Raw genomic sequence first — 27,421 nt, forward strand, 5'->3', positions numbered from 1 at the left:
TCTTTTTTCCCCAAGGACTTAAAAATGGGAAATCAAAGCTAACAAAGGAATCAGTGTGAAAGAGAGACAGGGCTTTTAGCAGTGTTTTCAGCCCTTTAACATGTTCTCTTTCAAGCTGTGCAATAACAGGTGAGTAAGTGAGAAACTTAGCTCCAGGTAGGCCTAATTTGGGCTTCAGAAACTTTTATGATGGAAAATGTTTGCCTCACTTCAAAGCGCTGAATGGGCAGCAGTTCAGAGGCAGGCCAGGCACGGTGCCTCGCCAATGCTAACCATCTGCATGTCGTTTTACAGCCCCTGATTTATAATCTGATTGTGGTTGAATTGTTAAAATCATTTATGAAGGTGAGTGCAATTAAAAAACCCACACAAAATGCCTGAATTGAGATGAATAACAGCTCATTATTAAACTTTATATAAAATTTATCTAAGGTCATGTACTTCAAATGACCAACACGTATATTAATAATCTAAGCTGATCCGTGCTTAACCGATCTAGCAGGCAGCAGGCTTTAGATTCTGGCTGGTTTGTATGCATTTCACTATATTTTAAAGTCTGCTTCTTTCATTGCATTTCAATTCAACGTCAGCTTTATAGGTAGACAACATTTTTGGGCAGCACATGCAATCCAGTGTAAATCTTTTATCATTTTAAAAGCAGCTGTCTTCTGTGATACTCTAATCAATGGAGCATTGCATATATCCTTCTTAAATCCTGTCCTGTTCACGTGACTATGTTTCATACCTTAGACTAAGAAGTTCTATCTTGTGTGTGATAGTCCTAGAAGATGCCACAATCTTATAATAAGTACTGAAGCATTGTTTACACTCCAGCATCCATGGCTCAATACTGAGCTCTTGTTGATGTCCGTGTATTCTCTTGGGCTGGGCTTCCTCTTACCGAAATATGGCAGCAGATGGTCTTAAGTATGAATGAGTGTGTGAATGTGTGGTTTTGCATATCATCCTGCAGTGTGTTTTCCTGTCTCATGTCCAGGAGTTATTGGCCATCAGAAACTCCAACAGAATCACTTGCCTCTTAATATTTTTTTACCCGTTAATATTTATTCAATTACATTCAATAGTGGTGATGGGAAGATCGAATTGCTTTAGTGACTTTGAATCCCATTCTTTGAATCCCATTCATCAAAATAAATGAACCTTTTTTGAGTCATTTAGTTCATTTTGTTCCTTTAATCCTTTAATCACCTTCATGGCGTCTATGGGAGTCACGTGACAAAAGGACAAACGACTCGGACCAGAGGACTCATAAGATTAATTACTCACTTCTATTTTCTGTGTAATGCACTGCATAGTGTGTCACGTAGGGAGTGTCATAAGGAGTCACATGATAAAAGAACGAATGACTCAGACTAGAAGAGTGTAGAAGTCCTGAGTCACATTAAAGTCTGTGTTACCAGGTTCAAAGGTATTTGACGTAAGGTCTTCAGCATCAGCACCTATGCTGGTCAAAGCTGTTGCTATTAACAATCAGACTGGGATTTGGCCACTCTAAGGCCCCTTATCAGGCATCCGAACAGGTCGACATTTTCTTGTCCATTGATTGAATAAGTCTGAGCATTTTTTAATTCCACGATTGGCTGAAGGAGAAGAAATTGATTTGGTCTCAGTTATACTTGAAGGTTGGACAACAGTTGTTAAGCTTTTTCATGGACAATTTATACTTTTTTGTTTTCTTTTCCGTACTATTTGCACGAAAACGTCTCTAGGTTTCGTATGTAACCTTAGTTCCTCGAGGAAACGAGACACTGCATCACAACGCTTTAGGAATGCTTCCACGTTGCTCACGCTCTGAATCACATGTGAAATCCGGCTAACGAAAAGACGCGACGTCACCATCGGATATGAAGATGAGATAGCATCCACAATCTACCTACTGAGAGTCTGTTTGTTGGCAGGAAACCTTTTCCTACAGGGGCCATAGCAGAATAACAGCTGCTCCAACTTCGTCTTGTGGACCAGCATGACAAGTCATGGGGGAGCTGTGGGCACCTTAGGGACATACCCTGGTTTAGGGTAAATGGATACCAGGTCTATGAACTATGCTCTGCCGGCCATTGAGGTGCCTCCAGGAGGAGACAGACTCCTTCCTGGTGAACTCTCTCCAAAATTCCTGGGAGCAGCGCGATGGGGGAAAGGCGTACAGGCGTAGCCTCAGCCACGTCTGCACCGTAGCGTCCAGCCCCAAGGGTGCTGGGTGATTGAGAGAGGACCAAACGGGGTACAGTGCGATGTCTCCTGAGTTGCAAACAGACCCACCTAATCTCTATAAAACCTCCACCAAAGCTGCTTCTCCACCTCAGGATGGAGTCTCCATTCCCTGGGCCTTGGCCCTTGCCTCAAAAGGGCGTCTGTTCTCCGATTTAAGTACCAGGGGATATAGACAGCCCTCAATGAAATCATTTTCCCCTGGGACCACAGGAGGATCTGCCATGCCAGCCTGTACAGGGGGCGAGATTGGAGACCCCCCTGATGGTTGATGTAAGAGACCACCGATGTGTTGTCGGTACGAACCAGCACATGGCAATCCCTCAGGCCTCAGGAATTGTTTCAGAGCCAGAAACACGGCCAGCATCTCCAGGCAGTTTATGTGCCACATAAGATCGAGCTTGTTCCACTGGCCTTGGGCGGAGCGCACTCATGACCGACCCCCACCCCGTGAGGGATGCATCCATCGTTAGCATTACGCAATGACAAGGAGCTCCCGGGATGGGGCCCTGAGACAGGAATGCAGGTTCTTTCCACATATCTAAGGCTCGAAGGGTTCGCTGCAAGACCTTAATAGTATGGAGTGGATTGCTCTTTCGGGAGAACCCTCTGTCTCTGAGCCAACACTGGAGGGGTCTCATGTGAAGAAGGCCAAGTGGAATCACACTGGAAGCTGCTGCCATGAGTCCCAGCAGTCTCTGGAACTTGTGAGGATAGCTTCGATCCGAAGGGGATACAGCTGTGCCCGCATAACGGTCGAGTCCCACACCATGCCTAAGAAAGTGGTTTCCTGTACTGGAAAAAGAACACTCTTCTTTGTGTTCAGTTTTAAACCTATCATACAGGTGAGAACAACATCTCGATGTCGGACTGCCAGAAGCTCTGAACGAGCTTATATCGACCAATCGTCGATATAGTTCAGAATGCGGATGCCGTGAAGCCTTAGCGGGGTCAAAGCCGCATCCATGCATTTTGTGAAGGTGCGGGGTGAGAGCACCAGGCCGAACGGGAGGACCCGATATTGGTAAGCTTCGCCCCCAAAAGCGAACCTCAGGAACCTCCTGTGAGCAGGAAGGATGGATATGTGGAAGTATGCATCCTTTAGATCTATCGTGACAAACCAGTCCTCGGACCTGATCTAAAACACGACCTGCTTGAGAGTGAGCATGCTTTACTCTCTGAGTATAGGCGGGACCCCCTCGATGGCAATTCCTTACCTGAACAAACAGAAGCTAGTGTCAGCGTGAGCAACATGGATGTGTTCTCAAAGCATTGTGACGCAGCTCGAGTTCCTGAAAGGGAACACACAATTTGCCCAGGAAAATCGTAATGCTTGAAAAAAATGCACAAGGATGCAATGAAAACCCGGGGTCATTTTACGAGCTAAATATTGGTGCCTCTGCTAGAGATGATGTATGTGGTGCAGCTGTGGCTGCAGTCAAATGGATTCACTGTTGAATTGTGTTTATTGGGTATATTGCATTGGTAATAGAATTCATTCTCACTGCATGAGATATCTGTTTATATATTCTATATTCAATTTCTATATAATATTGACGGTTTCTACAGCCATGGAGTAGTAAAATAGTATTAAGAGGTGGATTGACTCCAAAGCTTAAGTGTGAAATGCAGCTACCCAGTTTTCCTGGGATTGTCACTCTGCCACTCTATAGCTAGACATATCTGCTTATTGTAAAAAAGAGTTTAAGACATTGTAATGCTAATGCAGCTTCTTACAGTGCTACCATGCTGTCCAATAAATTATATAGTTAGTAATAATTTTTATGAATTATTGAAATATTATTGAATTATTGATACTGAGTGGGCTAAAATGTTCAGCACAATAAACAAGTGATATTGTGTGTTATTGTTAGTTAGTTATGATGTCTGTAGAGACGAAATATTTGCCAAGGTTAAAATATTGCTCAATAAGGCAGGCACCCTTGAAAGACGAGACTAATACCCTCTGAAACCTGTTTTATTTAACACTACAGTGAGAACACTGTAAACACACAATTTTAACCTATTTTATCCACATTTTTTCTCCATTATGGTCACCTGCCTATTCCCATCCAGTCTAACATAGACCGGTAGAGTAACAAATGCTATCTACCCTCCTCCACATACATGAGATGAGATGTCACAGGAGAATATGGCTAGTATTGCTCTGACAGGGGAAGAGTCCAGTCATTCCCTCCAGGCAGATTTTGCCATGATTTGCTGTAGCAGCTTAAGGATTTAAAATCCCAACCTTTGAGAGCACCTGTTCAATTATTCCAAATTCCAGATTAATATTTCTAATGTATGGCTAAATCCAATATTTGTGAAGATGCACCAGCATACAATATCCCCCATATTGCACTGGTACATATTTATGAACCCTGGCCATGCTTGCTGCTATTTTGAATGAGCAGTACACACCACAAATTCAATTCAATTCAATTCATTTTTATTTGTATATAGTGACTTCAACAATGAACATTGTCTTAAAGCAGCTTTACACAGATAATGTGGTAATGAAAATGAATAAGATTTGTTTTACACTTGATATTTATAGGTGTAAGCCAGTGGCTAGCTTATCAGGGACAAACTTAAAACTTAGTAAAGATAAAGAGTAAAAAAATTTTGCTCAAAAGCAAAATGCCAAGACTATTAGCATGCAGTGAAAATGAGGCTTCATGCTACAAGTGTAATTATATTTGGATAGTTAATCTTTATGCTGATCTTTATCTCACTTTATTATCTCATTGTACTTTACAGAAACGATCAGTAACCCAGCCATTATGGATGCACAAGCCAGTGCACTCTTAGTGCCGGTCCCAAGCCCGGGTAAATGGGGAGGGTTGCGTTAGGAAGGGCATCCAGCGTAAAAACATGTGCCAAATCAAATATGCGGATCACAAATGAAAATTTCATACCGGATCGGTCGAGGCCCAGGTTAACAACGACCGCCACAGGTATCGTTAGCCGACAGGGTACCGGTGGAAATTGGGCTACTGTTGGCCGGAGGAGGAGGAGGAGGAGAGAAGGAAGACGTCTACAGAGACAGCAGGGAAAGGAGCAGTGTAGGAGAGTGGAGATTCGGGTTGGTATGTTAAATGTTGGTACTATGACGGGTAAAGGGAGAGAGGTAGCTGATATGATGGAGAGGAGAAAGGTAGATATGTTGTGTGTTCAGGAGACCAAGTGGAAAGGGAGTAAGGCAGGGAACATTGGAGGTGGATTTAAATTGTTTTATCATGGTGTGGATGGAAAGAGAAATGGTGTATGGGTGATTCTAAAGGAAGAGTACAGTAAGAGTGTAGTGGAGGTGAAGAAAGTTTCTGATAGGGTGATGATCGTGAAGGTGGAAGTTGAAGGGATGATGATAAATGTCATCAGTGCCTATGCTCCACAAGTTGGCTGTGAGATGGAGGAGAAGGAAAAATTCAGGAGTGAATTAGATGAAGTGGTAGATGGTGTACCTAGGAAAGAAAGATTGGTGATTGGGGCAGACTTTAATGGGCATGTAGGTGAAGGGAACAGAGGTGATGAGGAGGTAATGGGTAGGTATGGTTTTAAGGAGAGGAATGTGGAAGGGCAAATGGTGGTAGATTTTGCTAAAAGGATGGATATGGCAGTGGTGAACACTTATTTTAAGAAGAAGGAGTATCATAGGGTGACGTATAAGAGTGGAGGAAGGTGCACACAGGTGGACCATGTACTATGCAGGAGATGCAACCTGAAGGAGATTGGAGACTGTAAGGTGTTGGCAGGGGACAGTGTAGCTAGACAGCATCGGATGGTGGTCTGTAGGATGGTTTTGGAGGTGAAGAAGAAGAGGAGGAGAGTGAGGACTGAACGAAGAATAAGATGGTGGAAACTTAAGGAGGAAGAGTGTAGTGTGAGGTTCAAGGAAGTGGTCAGACAGAGGCTCAGTGGTGTTGAAGAGGTGTTGGATGATCGGGCAACTACTGCAGGAGTGATGAGGGAGGCAGCTAGAAAAGTACTTAGTGTGACATCTGGAAATAGAAAGGAAGACAAGGAGACATGGTGGTGGAATGAGGAAGTGCAGAAGAGCATAAGGAGAAAGAGGTTGGCAAAACAGAAGTGGGATAGACAGAGTGATGAGAAAAGTAGGCAGGAGTACAAGGAGATGCGGCAGCAGGTAAAGAGAGATGTGGCGAAAGCCAAGGAAATGGCATATGAGGAGCTGTATGAGAGGTTGGACACTGAGGAAGGAGAAAAGGATTTATACCGATTGGCCAGGCAGAAGGACCGAGCTGGGAAGGATGTACTGCAAGTTAGAGCAGTAAAGGATGGAGAGGGAAATGTGTTGACTAGTGAGGAGAGTGTGTTGAGAAGGTGGAGGGAGTATTTTGAGCAGCTGATGAATGAGGAAAATCAGAGAGAGAGAAGGTTGGACGATATGGAGTTGGTGAAGCAGGATGTAGATAGGATTAGTAAGGAGAAAGTGAGAGCAGCGATTAAGAGGATGAAGAGTGGAAAGTCGGTTGGACCAGATGACATACCGGTAGAATCTTGGAGATGTTAAGGAGAGATGGCAGTGGAGTTTTTGACCAGGTTGTTTAACAGGATTTTGGAAGGTGAGAAGATGCCTGAGGAATGGAGAAGAAGTGTGCTGGTACCGATCTTTAAGCATAAAGGAGATGTGCAGTCTTGCAGTAACTACAGGGAAATTAAGTTGATCAGAGTAGTGGAAGCCAGGCTGAGAGAAGAGGTGACCATCTGTGAGCAACAGTATGGTTTTGTGCTGAGGAAGAGCACCACAGATGCCTTATTTGCTTTGAGGATGTTGATGGAGAAGTATAGTGAAGGACAGAAGGAATTGCATTGTGTATTTGTGGATTTAGAGAAAGCGTACGACAGAGTGCCAAGAGAGGAGTTGTGGTATTGTATGAGGAAGCCAGGTGTGTCAGAGAAGTATGTGAGGGTGGTGCAGGACATGTATGAGGACAGTGTGACGGCGGTGAAGTGTGCAGTAGGTACGACAGACTGGTTCAGGGTGAAGGTTGGACTGCATCAAGGATCGGCCCTGAGCCCTTTCCTGTTTGCAGTGGTGATGGACAGGTTGACGGATGAGGTCAGACAGGAGTCTCCCTGGACTATGATGTTTGCGGATGATATTGTGATTTGTGGTGAGAGTAGAGAGCAGGTTTAGAAGAGCCTGGAGGGGTGGAGGTACGTGCTGGAGAGAAAGGGAATGAAAGTCAGTAGGAGTAAGACAGAGTACATGTGTGTGAATGAGAGGGAGGGCAGTGGAGTGATGCGGTTGCAGGGAGAAGAGGTGGAAAAGGTGGAGGAGTTCAGGTACCTTGGGTCAACAGTGCAAAGTACTGGAGCGTGTGTTAGAGAAGTAAAGAAAAGAGTGCAGGCAGGGGGGAGTGGGTGGAGAAGAGTGACAGGAGTGATTTGTGATAGTAGGGTATCTGCAAGAATGAAAGGGAAAGTTTATAGGACTGTGGTGAGACCTGCGATGTTGTATGGATTAGAGACTGTGGCATTGAGTAAAAGACAGGAGATGGAGCTGGAGGTAGCAGAGCTGAAGATGTTAAGGTTTTCGTTGGGCGTGTCGAGGATAGACAAGATTAGAAATGAGTTTATTAGAGGGACAGCGCATGTAGGATGTTTTGGTGACAAGGTGAGGGAGGCGAGATTGAGATGGTTTGGACATGTGCAAAGGAGGGACATGAATTATATTGGTAGAAGAATGCAGAGGATGGAGCCACAAGGTAGGAGGAAAAGAGGAAGGCCAAGGAGGAGAATCATGGATGTGGTGAGGGAAGACATGCAGGTAGTTGGTGTGAAAGAGGCAGATGTAGAGGACAGGGTGGTATGGAGACAGATGATCCGCTGTGGCGACCCCTAATGGTAGCAGCCGAAAGAAGAAGAAGAAGACTTTACATAAATGATCAGTGGTTTGTAGGAAGGGGCTGTTGTTCATTAGAACTTCTGCCACCAAGGAAATCCTGCTATATCGATTGACAATATATAAAACTCCATAAAGAAGATGTAGGTAGATGTTACCAAATTTCACTAGCTGTTTTAGAAATCCAAACAAAATTCTCTTTTCTGTGTTGTCTCCAAAGACACTCCTGAAAAACATGTGTACATGTGCCTCAGGCAAGAACACTAGAATGCAAGTTTTCCTGCTGTTTACAGAGCTTAGCTAACCCCATCTTTAACATAACACACATTACCAAGTGATGGACTTGCTGCAAGTTGATAGGTTGCTGTCATGCTGATTGTGTGTGTGTGTGTGTGTGTGTGTGTGTGTGTGTGTGTGTGTGTGTGTGTGTGTGTGTGTGTGTGTCCAGTGTGATGGATATGATGTCTAAAAAAGGTGATATTTTGTGTCATGCCAGGCATCAAATTTTCTCAAAACTACTTCTTTTAACACTCTGAAACTGTGTCTTACCACCACTGTGAAACTTACTCTATTTGATTGTTGTGATATCTATATATAGGTTTTTTTTTTTGTGATTTTTTTGGCATGCATGCTTCCTTGTACACTATACTTATATCTATATTCGTATTTTTAAATCTGTATATTCCCTACTTTGCCATATTTTCATATTTCTTCAGTTCATCCAATTTCATAGACTCAGAAATAATTTACCAAAACAAAACAATTATAAACATAAGCGTTATTTTTCCCTTTCGATGCAAAAACTATGCAGTCAGTGACTGCCTACAATATGGAACACAGGGACATCACCAAACACAAAGTTTCCTTACTTGAAATGGTTTGGCAGGTAAAAGTATACTGCAGTAGTCTTAATTTGCTGTTTGTTCGGGGGTATTTTTGCCTTTGGTTTGGCATTTAGTATATGAAAAGCTTGCTCAGTCGTGTTGAGGTCAGGTGACTGACTCGACCATTTAAGAATGATGGGTTACTTAAAGTAATCCCGGGTTCTTTGATAACAGAGTGAGGTGTTTCACTATGGGAATCGCTTTGGGCGTGACCAACTACGGAAGCTCTTATGACACCACGTCTGTCTTGACAAACAGGTCGACCTGAGATCAGGCTCCGCCCCACCTTTATCCCTCAGGTCGACCCCTTCTAACATCATTGCAGCGAGATTTCTTCCCGTCCCCGTGCAAGGAGGGAAGTGCTGGTGAAACACCTCACTCTGTTATCAAAGAACCCGGGAAATAGAAAGTACCCCATCGTTCTTTTTCTAACTTCGCTCTGTGTTTCACTATGGGAGATATAGACCGCTCCTGGATTGCACAAGCCAATCACATAGGCTCAGAACGTCTGGCACTCAGCACTGCATGTGCCAAGGATGACTCAGACACATCTAGACTATAAAACCGCACAGTGTGGGCGTGGCCCAGCCAGCCGCCGCAAAAATTTCCTGAACAGAAACTCCCTTAAGTAGGGCCCATGATGTCGCCATCTCTCTAGTAGAGTGGGCCCTCAGACCCGCAGGTGCCTGAGAACCACAGCATTCATACGCTATAGATATAGCCTCCACAATCCAGCGGGACAGCCGCTGTTTCGACAACGGCTTCCCTTTGTGAGGGGTAGCCCAAGACACAAACAGCTGGTCAGATTTCCTGAAACCCGCTGTTCTCTTGACATACGTATGGAGGGCCCGCACTGGGCACAAGGAACTTAATCCCTCCTCCTCCTGAGGTGGGTGGAAAGCCGTAAAGTTCCGTAACGGGACATCTATAAGAAGAATCCACCACTTTAGGCACAAACGCCGGGTTAAGGCGAAAGGAAACTTTCGTGAGCCCAGGGGCAAACTGTAAACAGGACGGACTGACAGACAGGGCTTGCAGCTCGCTCACACGCTTAGCAGTCACTAGAGCCACAAGCAACGCTGTCTTAAGAGAAAGAAATTTCAGCCCTACGCCATCCACCGGCTCGAAGGGGTGATGAGAAAGGGCTTCCAAAACCAAAGACAGGTCCCACTGAGGCACTAACCGCCGAGACACCGGCCTCTTACGGCGTGCACCTTTCATAAACCGGCTAATCAAAGGGTGCCGACCCGCAGGTTCGTTATTAAACCCGACATGACACGCAGAAATAGCCACCAGATACACCTTCAAAGTAGAAAAACCTTTCCGTTTATCCAGCAAATCCTGGAGAAAGCACAAAATGTCTCCCACAGAACACTGGAAAGAGACAATGTGACCACGGCCACACCACTCCTCAAAAACCCGCCATTTATTGTCATAAAGCGTGCAAGTCATCGGTGTCATAGATGAGGCTCTGGCACTCTGGATAGTGTGTATAACCGATTGGGGTAAACCTGCCACACTCAAGTTCCACCTCTCACGGGCCAGGCCCAGAGAGCAATCCTGTCCGGGTGCGGATGATAAATCTCCCCGCCCGCCTGGGACAGAAGGTCCCTCCGTGGAGGGAGTGGCCATGGTTGATCTGACAGTAGCTGAACTATTTCTGCGATCCAGTGTCTGGACGCTCAACGTGGAGCTATCAGAATCAGTGACAAGCTGAGTTCTCTGACCCTGGCCAGGGTGGGGGAAATCAAGCTCAGTGGAGGGAAAGCGTAGAGAAGAACATTTGGCCACGGGTGGGCTAACGCATCCACACCCAACGGTGCATCTTCGTCACTTAGAGAAAAGAACAGAGGACACTGAGCGTTTTCTCGCAAGGCGTAGAGATCTACGGCAGCCCGGCTGTAAACGGCTGTACGGCAGCCGCGGACAGCAAAGTCACCGCGTTTAGCGAGCACACTGAATGCGCTGCGTATTTATACATCCTCTGATGGATGGACACCGTCAATCTCTCGATTTTCCCAGGCAGCGCAATTTGAGAGGAGGCAGATATAGAACGCCAATTCGGATGGAGGTGATAAGCCACTGAAGGCTCCACAGCTGGGGGTCCGGCCAACCCCAGCTTCTCCATCCCTTGAATCTCCAGCTTGAAGCACCCTTTTGCGGGAAGCTTGCTCTTGAAGGGGCTAGACCAGTAACGAGACATCTCCTTCATGCAAGCTGGCACGGCGGGCAGGAGCTGTCTAGCAGCGGGTTGAGCAGGCGGCAGCCTTTTCCCGTCATAAAGGTCTCTCACAGCTCCCTCCGCGTCCTGGGCCACGGGCCAAGCTAGTCCTAGCTTCGCCGCGGCTCGTTTGCATACCTCGTGCAGGTTACCTTCAGCCTGTGAGGTTGCATCACCCGCGCTCTGGGGTCTCGACTGTTGGGATGGGAAGGGACCACTGTCGTCCTCATCCTTGTCCTCCATATCCAAGTCGAGGAGGTCTGAGTTCGCATCTGCGTCCTCGTCGCACGGTCGTTCCTCATCCTCCGTGAGGAGGTTAGCAAACAGAGGCGGCATGACCGGCGAATCGGCCTCCATCAGGTCCGCGCAGCTTGTGGAAGCTCGCTGATGTTCGACAGCCGTAGACCTTGCGGCGGCGCCATACAGACACGGGTCCTGTTGGTTAGCCACCGCTACTCTCAGCCGTCTCTCCAAATGTTTCACCGGCATCGACGCGCAGTGAGCGCATGGTTGCGGGTCCGCAAGCGACGTTTGAGCGGGCGTCAGGCCCATGCACGTGATGCACATCGGGTGAGGGTCCCTGCCCGAGATGGTTGCTCCACATGATGATGGACACGGGCGGGATGCAACCTCCCTGATCTTCGACTCCTTCCCTTTGGTGGGGGGGATAATAGTCGACATGGCTGAGTACAGGGAATATTAGACTTGTCACAACACGTTAGTCTGCCGATGTTCGCAGGGTAGTTAGCCCTCCGAAGGCTTGGCCTTGACGCGCTAAGCCTGTAATAGCCTGACGCTACTACGTCCCTACCGTGTAACTTAATACCCAGCAGGTTGGAATAGGAATAGCTCGCCTCGATGCGGACGCTATTCTGTGACGTCGCTCAGCACGATTCCGTACGACTGACCTCACATTCGGTGGCGGAATCCAATGACGGCCCGCACGATGAACAGTTAAGCGAAACCAGCCGAGAACTGGAAGTGCTGAGAGAGCTTAGTGTAGTCCCTCACGGGAAGAAAGCGCGAATGATGTTAGAAGGGGTCGACCTGAGGAATAAAGGTGGGGCGGAGCCTGATCTCAGGTCGACCTGTCTGTCAAGACAGACGTGGTGTCATAAGAGCTTCTGTAGTTGGTCACGCCCAAAGCGATTCCCATAGTGAAACACCGGCAAAGTTAGAAAAAGAACTTTCTGTTTCTGTTTTTTGCCTTAAGAAGCTTTTTGCAGTATGTACTGTGAATCATCACCTTATTATTTAAATGTCCTAAACATCCTAATGTATAAAACAGTTTTAATGAACTGAACAGTATTTTTGTTCTTTTCTAAGTAGAAGGAAATGTAGTTAAAAATGTGTGTGTGTGTGTGTGTGTGTGTGTGTGTGTGTGTGTGTGTCTTAATCATTCATGCCCTTCAGATTAGGTTACAAACCCAAATTTATTATTTGAAAGGAAATACAAGTTTATTTTAATTTTCATGGCATCAACACATTTTTTAAAAGTTGGGACAAGGCAATGTTTACCACTGTGTGGCGTTCCCTCTTCTTTTTATAACAGTCTGCAAACGTCCAGGTACTGAGGAGACAAGCTGCTCAAGTTTAGGAATAGGAATGTTGTCCCATTCTTTTCTAATTCAGGCTTCTAGTTGCTCAACTGTCTTAGGTCTTCTTAGTCGCATCTTCCTCTTTATGATGCGCCAAATGTTTTCTATGGGTGAAAGGTCTGGACTGCAGGTTTTTTATTTCAGTACCCGGATCCTTCTTCTACGCAGCCATGATGTTGTAATTGATGCAGTATGTGGTCTGGCATTGTTATGTTGAAAAATGCAAGGTCTTCCCTGAAAGAGACGACGTCTGGATGGGAGCATATGTTCTAGAACTTGAAAATACCTTTCAGCATTGATGGTGCCTTTCCAGATGTGTAAGCTGCCCATGCCACACGCACTCATGTAACCCCATACCATCAGAGATGCAGGCTTCTGAACTGAGCGCTGATAACAACTTGGGTTGTCCTTATCCTCTTTAGTCCGGATGAAATGGTGTCCCAGGTTTCCAAAAAGAACTTCAAATTTTGATTCATCTGACCACAGAACAGTTTTCCACTTCGCCACAGTCCATTTTAAATGAGCCTTGACCCAGAGAAAATGCCTGAGCTTCTGGATCATGTTTAGATATGGCTTCTTTTTTGACCTATAGAGTTTTAGCCGGCGATGGCGAATGGCACGGTGGATTGTGTTCACCGACAATGTTTTCTGGAAGTATTCCTGAGCCCATATTGTGATTTCCATTATAGTAGCATTCCTGTATGTGATGCAGTGCCGGCTAAGGGCCCGAAGATCACTGGCATCCAGTATGGTTTTCCGGCCTTGACCCTTACCCACAGAAATTGTTCCAGATTATATGAATCTTTGGATGATATTATGCACTGTAGATGATGATAACTTCAAACTCTTTGCAATTTTTCTCTGAGAAACTCCTTTCTGATATTGCTCCACTATTTTTCGCCGCAGCATTGGGGAAATTAATCCTATGCCCATCTTGACTTCTAATAGACACTTCCACTCTGAGAGGCTCTTTTTTATACCCAATCATGTTGCCAGTTGACCTAATAAGTTTTAAATTGGTCCTCCAGCTGTTCCTTATATGTACATTTAACTTTTCCGGCCTCTTATTGCCACCTGTCCCAACTTTTTTGGAATGTGTAGCTCTCAACTTTTTTGAAATGTGTAGCTCTCATGAAATCCAAGATGAGCCAATATTTGGCATTATATTTCAAAATGTCTCACTTTCGACATTTGCTTTTTTATCTATATTCTATTGTGAATAAAATATAAGTTTATGAGATTTGTAAATTAGTGCATTCCATTTTTATTCACAATTTGTACAGTGTACCAACTTTTTTGAAATCAGGTTTGTACATTTAGATTAGTCTTCAAAAACTGTAACATTCCCTGAAAAATTCTAAAGAAAGGAAATAGATGAGAGAAAACGACTACTGTTTAAGCGATCAGAAAACATGATTGACAAAGAAAGAAAAAAAATATATATATATATATATATATATATATATATATATATATATATATATATATATATATATATATATATATATATGGTTTTTTTATTAAATAGTAATCATACTTTTTTCTTCTTTTCCTCCAAAAATAAATAAAGTAAAAATTAATATGTGTAGATTTCTGTAGAAATCTGTTTTAGCTTGTCATGTTGCCAGAAAAAACCTAAAGCTCTCTGAATTTAAAGACATGCAAAATGTACACATAATTGCATATAAAAATGAAGGGTGCAAAAGATTAAATGAAAAGGATAAAATATTGACTCAATTTTTTTTTTTTGCAGCTGTTTTTGTCTGATAAGCGGTAAAGGTAACGATGGTGAGATGAAAACATGCAGCGCAAACCGTGCACTCAATCCTGCATACCGACTCTACTCTACACAGTCAATACTGCAGACCATAAAGATGCTAATTTAAAGGATTTCTTCAGCCTTTCATACAGATCTCTATCAACCACATATTGCATATAGGTGAACGCCATGATGTGCTTTCTTGTACAGTAAAACACAAGAAAAAATCTTTTAAATAAGTTTTTTTTAGATATCCCTATATAATATAAACTTGAAAATACAGGTCACTTTTACCTAAATAAATTATTTACAAATATGAATCTGTTCTTATGCACTTTTAACGACTTTCCAACACAAGGGTAACAAGGGAAGAAACATAATTATGGTTATTAACCTAAGGCATTACACCTCCTTCCCTGAGTCTGAACAGACACAATTACCTTCTCTCCCCAGAGTATATATATATGGAATACACATGCATCATGTCGATGCAAAGTCTTGCCATAACTTATTGTCAAGTCTTGTATCCTGTTACTTATACTCTTGTGTTTCAAAGCTTGCCTTTGTATTCTGCCCTTTGTTTAGAATGTTGGTACAAGTATGATAATCATTTTGATTTTAGAGCTGGATATGTCCTGTGAGCTACACCATGCGAGAGTTATATTCAACTGAAAGACCAGAACTAGAACTAAAGAAAGTAAAAACAAGTGAAGCTTTTGCCTTTGACTGAAAACCATTAATTCCTTTTCAAGGACGAGTTGTTATTTTATTTGGTTTCATTCATTACACTAAATATTGGGCTGTTTTCTAGATGGGCCAGAATATACATTTTGTACACATTTAAATTATAAATACAATTAACTTCTTGTTATATCGTTACATTTCAGATGCTAGAAATAGAAATCATAAATCAAAATATGCTGGAGTATTCTTTATTTTTACTTTTTGGCCCAGAATTATGGAATTCAGTATTTTCACTGACAGAGAATAAACAGATGCTCAAAAGCAACCCAGATGGAAAGCTGTAGTAAGAATGATGCCTGGCCCTGAGCCTGAGCAAGTGTGAAGGATAATGTGTGTGTGTGTGTGTGTGTGTGTGTGTGTGTGTGTGTGTGTGTGTGTGTGTGTGTGTGTGTGTGTGTGTGTGTGTGTGTGTGTGTGTGTGTGTGTGTTTGTGTGTGATAACTTACCAGTTCTGCTCTGGAGATATGGGGTAGAATTCTCTGGAGCATGTCCATATAGAGCCCTCTGTGGTTTCTTAGCTCAGGTGAATATTGACCTACGATGTGGAGGAACCGCAAATGATCCTCTCCATTCCAGCCACAATTCCTTATGCACACACACGCACACACACACACACACACACACACACACACACACACACACACACACACACACACACACACACACACACACACACACACCATTAAACAAATCTTACCTTTATACGTCGTAAAAACACTATTTACGGGTTCATACAATCATACAGTGAGGAAAATAAGTATTTGAACACCCTGCTAATTTGCAAGTTCTCCCACTTAGAAATCATGGAGGGGTCTGAAATTGTCATCTTGGGTGCATGTCCACTGTGAGAGACATAATCTAAAAAAAAAATCCAGAAATCACAATGTATGATTTTTTAAACTATTTATTTGTTTGATACAGCTGCAAATAAGTATTTGAACACCTGAGAAAGGCAATGTTAATATTTGGTACAATAGCCTTTGTTTGCAATTACAGAGGGCAAACGTTTCCTGTAGTTTTTCACCAGGTTTGCACACACTGCAGGAGGGATTTTGGCCCACTCCTCCAAACAGATGTTCTCTAGATCAGTCAGGTTCCTGACCTGTCGTTGAGAAACATGGAGTTTGAGCTCCTTCCAAAGATTCTCTATTGAGTTTAGGTCTGGAGACTGGCTAGTCCATGCCAGAACCTTGCTATGCTTCTTACAGAGTCACTCCTTGGTTATCCTGGCTGTGTGCTTCGGGTCATTGTCATGTTGGAAGACCCAGCCTCGACCCATCTTCAATGCTCTAACTGAGGGAAGGAGGTTGTTACCCAAAATCTCGCAATACATAGCCCCGGTCATCCTCTCCTTAATACAGTGCAGTCGCCCTGTCCCATGTGCAGAAAAACACCCCCAAAGCATGATGCTACCACCCCCATGCTTCACAGTAGGGATGGTGTTCTTGGGATGGTACTCATCATTCTTCTTCCTCCAAACACGTTTAGTGGAATTATGACCCAAAAGTTCTATTTTGGTCTCATCTGACCACATGACTTTCTCCCATGACTCCTCTGAATCATCCAAATGGTCATTGGCAAACTTAAGATGTGCCTGGACATGTGCTGGTTTAAGCAGGGGAACCTTCCGTGCCATGCATGATTTCAAACCATGACGTCTTAGTGTATTACCAACAGTAACCTTGGAAATGGTGGTCCCAGCTCTTTTCAGGTCATTGACCAGCTCCTCCCGTGTAGTTCTGGGCTGATTTCTCACCTTCCTTAGGATCATTGAGACCCTACGAGGTGAGATCTTGCATGGAGCCCCAGTCCGAGGGAGATTGACAGTCATGTTTAGCTTCTTCCATTTTCTAATGATTGCTCCAACAGTGGACCTTTTTTCACCAAGCTGCTTGGCAATTTCCCCGTAGCCCTTTCCAGCCTTGTGGAGGTGTACAATTTTGTCTCTAGTGTCTTTGGACAGCTCTTTGGTCTTGGCCATGTTAGTAGTTGGATTCTTACTGATTGTATGGGGTGGACAGTTGTCTTTATGCAGCTAACGACCTCAAACAGGTGCATCTAATTTAAGATAATAAATGTAGTGGAGGTGGACATTTTAAAGGCAGACTAACAGGTCTTTGAGGGTCAGAATTCTAGCTGATAGACAGGTGTTCAAATACTTATTTGCAGCTGTATCATACAAATAAATAGTTTAAAAATCATATATTGTGATTTCTGGATTATTTTTTTTAGATTATGTCTCTCACAGTGGACATGCACCTACGATGACAATTTCAGACCCCTCCATGATTTCTAAGTGGGAGAACTTGCAAAATAGCAGGGTGTTCAAATACTTATTTTCCTCACTGTATATGCTATGATTTCTTCAGTATGGTGTTCAAGTATATTATGCTGTCTATTAACAGCAAGTCGAAGGTATTGTATTTGTGATATGCCAGTGTTCCTTCACTCATTTAAAGGGGGTGTCAGCTGTCCATTTATTTAGTCCCAGAATGAGCAAGGTGTTGAACTTACAAGCAATATGATGAACAACAAAGACATCAATTCTGAACTTTGGTGTTATTTATATATTTTAGATTATCTTAATATATATATATATATATATATATATATATATATATATATATATATATATATATATATATATATATATATATATATATATTATCTGTATATACACTCTATATACACATTGTACATATCCTATGTTGTATGGGGTACACACACATATATCCATCCCATCTATCTATCTATCTATCTATCTATCTATCTATCTATCTATCTATCTATCTATCTATCTATCTATCTATCTATCTATCTATCTATCTGCCAAATGCAGAACCCCCTTTAAACATTTTTCTACCTTTGACTGTGTGATTCTCTGTCCAGCATTCTGTCATGTTAATCAAATTGGCCTTAACACCAGACATATATCAGCTATTTCAAAGAGAAATAAGTGTATGTAAGTATGACATTGACATGCTACACACAAAAACTAGCTGTATTTGTTGGACTTGTTAAAGAACCAGAGGTGGAGCTGAAGGTAGCAGAGCTGAAGATGTTGAGATTTTCGTTAGGATGATTAAAAATGAGTTTATTAGAGGGACAGCGCATGTAGGACGATTTGGAGACAAAGTGAGGGAGGTGAGATTGAGATGGTTTGGACATGTTCCGAGAAGGGACATGGGGGTATATTGGGAGAAGAATGCTGAGAATGGAGCCGCCAGGAAGGAGGAAAAGAGGAGGACCAAGGAGGAGGTTTATGGATGTGGTGAGGGAAGACATGCAGGTAGTTGGGTTGAAAGAGGCAGATGAAGAGGACAGGGGGGTATGGAGACAGATGATCTGCTGTGGCGACCCCTTAATGGGAGAAGCCGAAAGTAGAAGAAGAAGTTGTTTTGTTTTTGTTTTGTTTTGAAAAATGTTTTGTTTTGAGAACCAACTGCCTATTAATACCAAACTTTTCTTTTTTTCCATAAAACTCTGACCCATCTGCACATACAATTTTGCAGACACACAAAGTTATTACGTTGGGTTATTATATGTCCATGTAGCTTAGGCAATAATGCTAACACTAATCAGAAACTGCCAACATATTTTTGTAGTGTATAAACACTTTTCTATTGCTGTAAATGAAATATAGACAGTAAGGTATGTACTACCTTCCTGGTCTGTTTTTTTCTCTCCCAGCACTGCCTAAATTACTCCACAGAACTGATTGTTTAAAAATCATATAGTGGAAATTTAGTTAATGGGGTATGTGCCTAGGTTCAATCTAGAAACACTTAGCAATACACTATTCATGCAATATTTTGCAGTCAAAGTCCACAATCTTAACAGCACACAAGCGATAGTTTAATCTGTAGCATACTGCAGCTGTGTAAAGGTTAATGAGTGCCAAAAATTCTCCTTGGATTAATGAGCCTTATATTACTCATTGGTAATGCATATGTGCATCCTATTTTCATTTAACATATTTTCCAAAATGCTAAGGGATTTGCTGTTGCCGTAAAATGGGATGCAATGCAATCATGCAATACGTGCACCTGACAAACTGACAAACCTGTCCATTTGAATTGCAAATATTTTAAACAACTATTTTAAAACAGGGTCAATGTCTAAATAAAATAAAAATTGAAAACCACATAAATGCAGTTAAGCCTTGGGGATATTTGCTAACTGTAGCCATAAGTCAGGTCAGGTTAAGTGGCCACAACAATCCTCCATGACCAAAATGCTACATTAAACAATATAAATAGATTAAACACAAAATAACACAAAAATAATTAGAATAAATAGACCTTCAATAACATGCAATTCCATCTGGACTGCAGCTAATTGTAACTAACTTCAACAAACAACAAGACAATGACCCAAAGCATACATCTAAGCTCTGTAAGCATTATTTTAAAAGCAAAAAGTCGGCTGAAGTGTTATTTATCATGGATTGGCCTGTACTAAATCCTATTGAAATGCTCTGAGATGAACTGGAAAGAAATTTCAAACTACCGAAGACTTTTGGCGAAGATTACAAAAAGCTTGGCAAAGTATTTTAGCAGAGTGTCTGAAAAAACAAACTGTCCGGATGCCAAGAGTGTGTAAAGCTGTTTTTTATGCTAAGGAGTATCTTTCAAGTAAATTTTCATACGGTTAATTACCTAGATTGTTGCATATAAACTAAAGGAACATGCACATGTCTCTCAAAAGTGATCAAAAACTATTAGATTTAAAACAGCCAGAACAACAATCAGTGCAACTACAGAGCTAAATGTAAGTGCAAACAAATTGTCTATGTAACAATGAATACTGTACATGTAAGCATTTGGTGGTTGGAGATTTGAATCAGTACTCAAAAAATACTCTTTGCAAAGTAAGAATAACTTGAATATTGTCACATTCATAGTATGTACTACAACCCCAATTCTGACAGAAATGTTTGGGAAAATGTAAATAAAAACAGAATGCAATGATTTGTAAATCTCATAAACCCATTTTAATTTTGTAATTAAATTACCATTTTAAAGAAAAGCTTGTTTGTTTGTTTATTTATTTATTTATTTATTTATTTATTTATTTATTTATTTATTATTTAATGCACTCAACACTTTTTTTAAATAGTTGGGACGGGACAACAAAAGTCTGTAAGTGTTATCAAAATTAAACAGTTAGAGAAACATTTTGCAACTAAGTAGATTCATTTACAACAGGTCACTAAGATGATTAAGTATAAAAAGTGTATCTTAGAGAGGCTGAGTGTCTCAGAAGTAAAGATGAGCAGAGTCTACAAATTGTGGAACAATTTCAGAATAATGTTTCTTAACATTAAATTGCAAATATAATAACCCAGCCATTAGGGAGGCAAACCCAGCCATTATGGATGCACAAGCCAGTGCACTCTTAGTGCCGGTCCCAAGCCCGGGTAAATGGGAAGGGTTTCGTTAGGAAGGGCATCCAACGTAAAACATGTGCCAAATCAAATATGCGGATCACAAATGAGAATTTCATACCGGATCCGTCGAGGCCCGGGTTAACAACGACCGCCACAGGTATCGTTAGCCGACAGGGTACCGGTGGAAATTGGGCTACTGTTGGCCGAAGGAGGAGAAGGAGAGGAGGAAGACTTCTACAGAGACGGCAGGGAAAGGAGCAGTGCAGGAGAGTGGAGGTTCGGGTTGGTACGTTAAATGTTGGTACTATGACTGGTAAAGGGAGAGAGGTAGCTGATATGATGGAGAGGAGAAAGGTAGATATGCTGTGTGTTCAGGAGACCAAGTGGAAAGGGAGTAAGCCCAGGAACATTGGAGGTGGATTTAAACTGTTTTATCATGGTGTGGATGGAAAGAGAAATGGTGTAGGGGTGATTTTGAAGGAAGAGTACAGTAAGAGTGTAGTGGAGGTGAAGAGAGTTTCTGATAGGGTGATGATCGTGAAGTTTAGGGGAAGATGATAAATATCATCAGTGCCTATGCTCCACAAGTTGGCTGTGAGATGGAGGAGAAGGAAAGATTCTGGAGTGAATTAGATGAAGAATTAGAAGGTGTACCTAGGAATTAAAAATTGGTAATTGCGGCGGATTTAAATGGGCATGTAGGTGAAGGGAACAGAGGTGAGGTGGGTATGGCTATAAGGAGACGAATATGGATGGGCAGATGGTGGTAGATTTTGCTAAAAGGATGGAAATGGCAGTGGTGAATACATATTTTAAGAAGAAGGAGGATCATGGGGTGACGTATAAGAGTGGAGGAAGGTGCACACAGGTGGACTATGTTTTATGTAGGAGATGCAAGCTGAAGGAGATTGGAGACTGTAAGGTGTTGGCAGGGGACAGTGTAGCTAGACAGCATCGGATGGTGGTCTGTAGGATGGTTTTGGAGGTGAAGAAGAATAGGAGGAGAGTGAGGACTGAAAGAAGAATAAGATGGTGAAAAATAAGGGAGGAAGGCTGTAGTGAGAGATTCAGGGAAAAAGGTCAGACAGGGGCTTGGTGGTGGTGAAGAGGTGCTGGCTGATTGGGCAACTACTGCAGAAGTGATAAGGGAGACAGCTAGAAAGGTACTTGGTGTGACATCTGGAAATAGAAAGGAAGACAAAGAGACGTGGTGGTGGAATGAGGAAGTACAGGAAAGTATTAGGAGAAAGAGGTTGGCAAAACAGAATTGGGATCAACAGAGTTATGAGAAAAGTAGACAGAAGTACAAGGAGATGCGGCAGCAGGTGAAGAGGGATGTGGCGAAAGCCAAGGAAAAGCATATGAGGAGCTGTATGAGAAGTTGGACACTAAGGAAGGAGAAAAGGATTTATACTGATTGGCCGGGCAGAGGGACTGCGCTGGGAAGGATGTGCTGCAAGTTAGTCAAATGTGTTGACTAGTGAGGAGAGTGTGTTGAGAAGATGGAGGGAGTATTTTGAGCAGCTGATGAACGAGGAAAATGAGAGAGAGAGAGAAGGTTGGGTGGTGTGGAGTTAGTGAAGCAGGAAGTGGATAGGATTCGTAAGAAAGAAGTGAGAGCAGCAATTAGGAGGATGAAGAATGGAAAGTTGGTTGGACCAGATTACATACCGGTAGAAGCATGGAGATGTTTAAGAGAGCTGGCAGTGGAGTTTTTAACCAGATTGTTTAACAGGATTTTGGAAGGTGAGAAGATGCCTGAGGATTGGAAAAGGAGTGTGCTGGTAACGATCTTTAAGAACAAGGGAGATGTGCAGACCTGCAGTAACTACAGGGGAATTAAGTTGATCAGTCACACCATGAAGTTATGGGAAAGAGTAGTGGAAGCCAGGCTGAGAGAAGAGGTGACCATCTGTGAGCAACAGTATAGTTTTATGCCGAGGAAGAGCACCACAGATGCCTTATTTGCTTTGAGGATGTTGATGGAGAAGTATAGTGAAGGACAGAAGGAATTGCATTGTGTATTTGTGGATTTAGAGAACGCATACGACAGAGTGCCAAGAGAGGAGTTGGGGTATTGTATGAGGAAGTCAGGTGTGTCAGAGAAGTATGCGAGGGTGGTGCGGGACATGTATGAGGACAGTGTGACAGCAGTGAAGTGTGCAGTAGGAACGACAGGCTGGTTCAAGGTGGAGGTTGGACTGCATCAAGGATCGGCTCTGAGTCTCTGCGACTATGATGTTTGCGGATGATATTGTGATTTGTGGTGAGAGTAGTGAGCAGGTTGAAAAGAGCCTGGAGAGGTGGAGCTATGTGCTGGAGAGAAAGGGAATGAAAGTCAGTAGGAGTAAGACAGAGTATATGTGTGTGAATGAGAGGGAGGGCAGTGGAGTTGTGCGGTTGCAGGGAGAAGAGGTGAATAAGGTGAAGGAGTTTAGGTACCTGGGGTCAACAGCGCAAAGTAATAGAGAATGTGTTATAGATGTGAAGAATAGAGTGCAGGCAGGGTGGAGTGGGTGGAGAAGAGTGGCAGGAGTGATTTGTGATAGTAGGGTATCTGCAAGAATGAAAGGGAAAGTTTATAGGACTGTGATGATACTTGCGATGTTGTATGGTTTAGAGACAGTGGCATTGAGTAAATGACAGGAAGTGGAGCTGGAGGTAGCAGAGCTGAAGATGTTGAGGTTTTTGTTAGGAATGACAAGAATGGACAGGATTAAAAAAACAAGTGTATTAGAGGGACAGCGCATGTAGGACGTTTTGGAGACAAAGAGAGGGAGGTGAGATTGAGATGGTTTGGACATGTTCAGAGGAGGGACATGGGGTATATCGGTAGAAGAATGCTGAGAATGGAGCCGCCAGGAAGGAGGAAAAGAGGAAGACCAAGGAAGAGGTTTATGGATGTGGTGAGGAAAGATATGCAGGTAGTTGGGTTCAAAGAGGCAGATGTAGAGGACAGGGGGGTATGGAAACGGATGATCCGCTGTGGCGACCCCTAATGGGTGAAGCCGAAAGAAGAAGAAGAGGAAGAAATTGCAAATATAGTAATTTACATTACCTAATATAATCAAAAGTTTTACAGAATCTGAAAAAATCTCTGGGCATAAGGGACAAGTCAATATTGGATGCCTGTGATGTTTGGGATCTCAGGCAGCACTGCATTTAAAACAGTTATGAATCTGTAATGGAAATCACTGCATGAGCTCATTAACACCTCCAGAAATCGTCTGTGAACACAGTTCCACAAACGCAGGTTAAAAATCTCTCATGCAAAGAAAAAGGTATATGTGAACATGATCCAGAAACACTGCCATCCTCTCTAAGGAAAAAGTTTAATTAAAATATACTGAGGCAAAGTGTGGTCAGGCAAACAGAAATACAGAATTTTTTTTTTTTTATTGGAAACCATGGATACCATGTCCTCCGGACTTAAGAGGAGAGGGACCATCTGGCTTGTTATCAACACTCAGCTCTAAAAGCCGCATATTCGATGGTATGGGAGTGCATTAGTGCCTGCATAATGAGAAATGTGCACATTTGGAAAGGCAGGTTTTAGAGCAACAAATGCTTTCATGAAGAAAACGTCCCTTATTCAGAGAAGGTCTTGCATCTATTACAATAAAATTACTTTGTAGAAGAACAGACCTGGCCTGCCTGTAGTCTACACCATGTAACCTTTTTAAAACATTTGGAACATCATGAATGAAAAATACAACAAAGAACTGTTGAGCAGCTAGAATCCTTTTTTTTTTCTTTTAAATAGAATATAGATTTATAAGTTTGGCAAATCATTGTATTTTTTTATTTACATTTTGCGCAGCATCCCAACTTCTTTTGATTTGGGGTTGTATTATTCGATAGCAAACGTAAACCAAATATAACATTATTTATCTTTTAATATTTTATCATTTTATTATTATTATTATTACTTACATTTTTTATTTGTTAGTCTGCTTGTTTTTATATTCACTATATATATTGGACTATATTTGAGGTGTGCTGATGTACCACAATTGTTTCCGATTTTTCTTTATCACATACTACTAACATGTTTATGTCAGATGGCTTTATACAGTTATAGGATTGACGGCTTGACAGTCAAATAACTAGATTTTCTTGAGAATGGCATGTAATATAAATATAACCCCAACTCTTAAAAGGGAAAATGAATATTACATTATAGTTAATATCGTTACAGAACATTTTTATGGTACATTTTTCCCCCTCTACTTTCTCTACTGTTCTTCTTCTCGCTGCTCACTGTGCAATTCAAACCTGACCCCTTTAATATCATTTTATCATTCCTCAGACTTTACTCACAAATAATATTCATCATAATATTCATCATAATTTAAACACCCACCACCTGAAAAAAACACATTTGAACTGCTAGCAGTGCCAGGTAGGTTTTTCAGAACAATTTATTATTTACTTTATAATAAAAAACTCCAGACTTTGATATGCCCAATATAACCTGAAGTCATTTCCAATTTAGTACTTCACAGCCACTTATCCTCAGCTGGAATTAAAAACAAGTGCATTCAGAGACTCTTGCCTTTGCACCAAATGCTAAACTACAGCCAGGAGGAATCACAGACAGTGACAAATTATCACACAGTAATGTGTCAGTGTGTCGGTGCTAATTACACACCATGTGGCTGCATTTTCCAAAAAAAATTATAAACCTCCATGACATTATGAATAACAGAATTGACTTATTAGAATGATGTAATTAGAGACTCTGTATAATTAGAACATTATCAGTGTGGATTTCAGAAGTGAAAGAAGTGATAAAATTACCCGCTTAACCCCTAAAGATGAACAAAAAGAAAATCCCAGATACCGCTTGGTTTTCTTCACTGCCTCTTCACATTCTTCATGTCACTACCTTGTGCTTTGAGAAACTGATCTGGTTTGTGTTTGTGTGCTTCTTTGTGTGTGTGTGTGTGTGTGTGTGTGTGTGTGTGTGTGTGTGTGTGTGTGTGTGTGTGTGTGTGTGTGTGTGTGTGTTATCAGGCCCTGTAGGGAGTGGCTGCCTGTGGAGACATAGCTGAGGCTGCTCTTTGGACGATGTGATTTGGATGGCATTTTAAAGCCCTCAGAGTTCAGCTAAGCTTTTAATTGGGCTTAATGAGCTAAGGGAGAACTGATATGGTGGTCAGGCTCATTAATTAGCCGTCACTGTAGGGGTGAGCACGCTCTTCATCGTTAGGATGACACAAGCAGAAAAATATATCACTATTACAGCACATAAAATATAGCAGCTGCCGTCTGACTTCTGCAATGTAATAATCACAAAGTGGGATTTGCGCGTCACGTGATATAACGAGTCTAGTCGAGAGCCGTGACTGCTGCAATCTCTTCGGGTCTGTGTGATATACAAACACAGACTTCAGAAGGCGAGAAGTGTGGTGTTTGCAATTCTAAGGCGCCGCGGCCATGGTGTTTGCACACTTGCACATAAGCAGTTCTCACAGCAGGCCTTCACCCAAAAGTGCTATCCCTACTAATAATAAACACGTTTTAGTTGGCAGGTGGTGCATTATGCAAATGAGGCCTGTTCCCTGAGGTACAGTATTTTCTGCTAGCTTTCATTTAGTGTTTTTTTTTTTTTTTTTGCTAGCTTTCATTTGTTGGTAATTTTTTGGGTGTAGTATTCCTGTTTGGATTGCGGCATCTTGTACATAACATGAAATGTTTATTTTGTTTTAGTGGTTCCTTTGGGGTTCTCCACATTTAGGTCAAATAAAAAGATGAAGTGTTGCATAATTCTGGGGGCTGTGGAAAACACACAGAGATTTGCACTACTTAAAGATGTTCCAGCATTAATTTGTTCACTCAGCAAATTCATTCATTTACCGAAGCATCTTGAAACTTGCTCATTTGCCCATAGACTATATAAAATGTGTTCAAATTGTTTTTCAATGAAGTGAATTTTCTCATGTTTGCAACTTCCACGTGAGAAGAAACCAACACATTAAAACTTGTACATGGCCAGTTTTCCCATTCAGCTAGGGTTTGAGTATTGCTTTCACGTAAAAGTAAACAAAAATAAGTCTCTTATAATAGAGTTGGGTAAGGGATGCAGTCAAAAACATCACACAGTAGAATTCCATCCTAACATAATAAACAGGTCACAGTCAGCAGGAGACTCCATTTCTCAGCAGCCACCACAACCTCCCAATTTGGCCAAAATTGATGGCAGCTCACAATCAACACACACATCTTCTGTCTCAGTGACTTGTTCCTGGACTCATCATGTTTTCCTGTTGCCATACTGTTTGCCCCTGGCTTTTGTTTTTGCTTCTCTGGACTCTGTATGTACATTTCTAACCTTTTGTTCAGCATTATCACTGTGAAGTATACGAAATGTGTTAGCTAATCTACTCTTTTTAATAATAGCTAAGTAGGTCATATTGATCGGTTTTTATTTAAAAAATATTTTCCATTTAGGTTGATGGAATGTGAGACCACTGCATAAATGCATCATTGAAGCAAACAGTTGCTCAGGCTGCTGAGTGGTGAAACAGAAAAGCTTCGCTATATCATCTGAAAATGACAATTTTACAGTCATTTGTAGCTGGGAGTCTAAAAGAACAAAAGTGGTTAGATAAGGGTATAAGATAATCACAAGGATATTAGCTAAACAAGGGCATCTGTATGTCCATCATGTATGTGGAAGAGGGTTAATAACGTTTTATTCCAATTGTGAGAAGGTGAGCAGACGT

At 42.1% G+C, this 27,421-nt stretch overlaps 1 protein-coding gene across 2 annotated transcripts in view; it reads right to left on the bottom strand.

Annotated features, from left to right (window-relative positions):
- Nucleotides 1–27,421, bottom strand: part of LOC310724012 (coiled-coil domain-containing protein 148-like) — a 129,761-nt gene that overhangs the window by 44,206 nt on the left and 58,134 nt on the right. For both annotated transcript variants that reach the window (XM_083537751.1, XM_083537750.1), the window contains exon 9: nt 15,751–15,889. In XM_083537751.1, coding sequence (XP_083393877.1) covers nt 15,751–15,889 — 139 coding nt within the window. The remainder of the gene's footprint in view (nt 1–15,750; nt 15,890–27,421) is intronic.

The sequence above is a fragment of the Silurus aristotelis genome (genome assembly GCF_946808225.1).
Source record: "Silurus aristotelis genome assembly, chromosome: 3".
Taxonomy (NCBI): Eukaryota; Metazoa; Chordata; class Actinopteri; order Siluriformes; family Siluridae; genus Silurus; species Silurus aristotelis.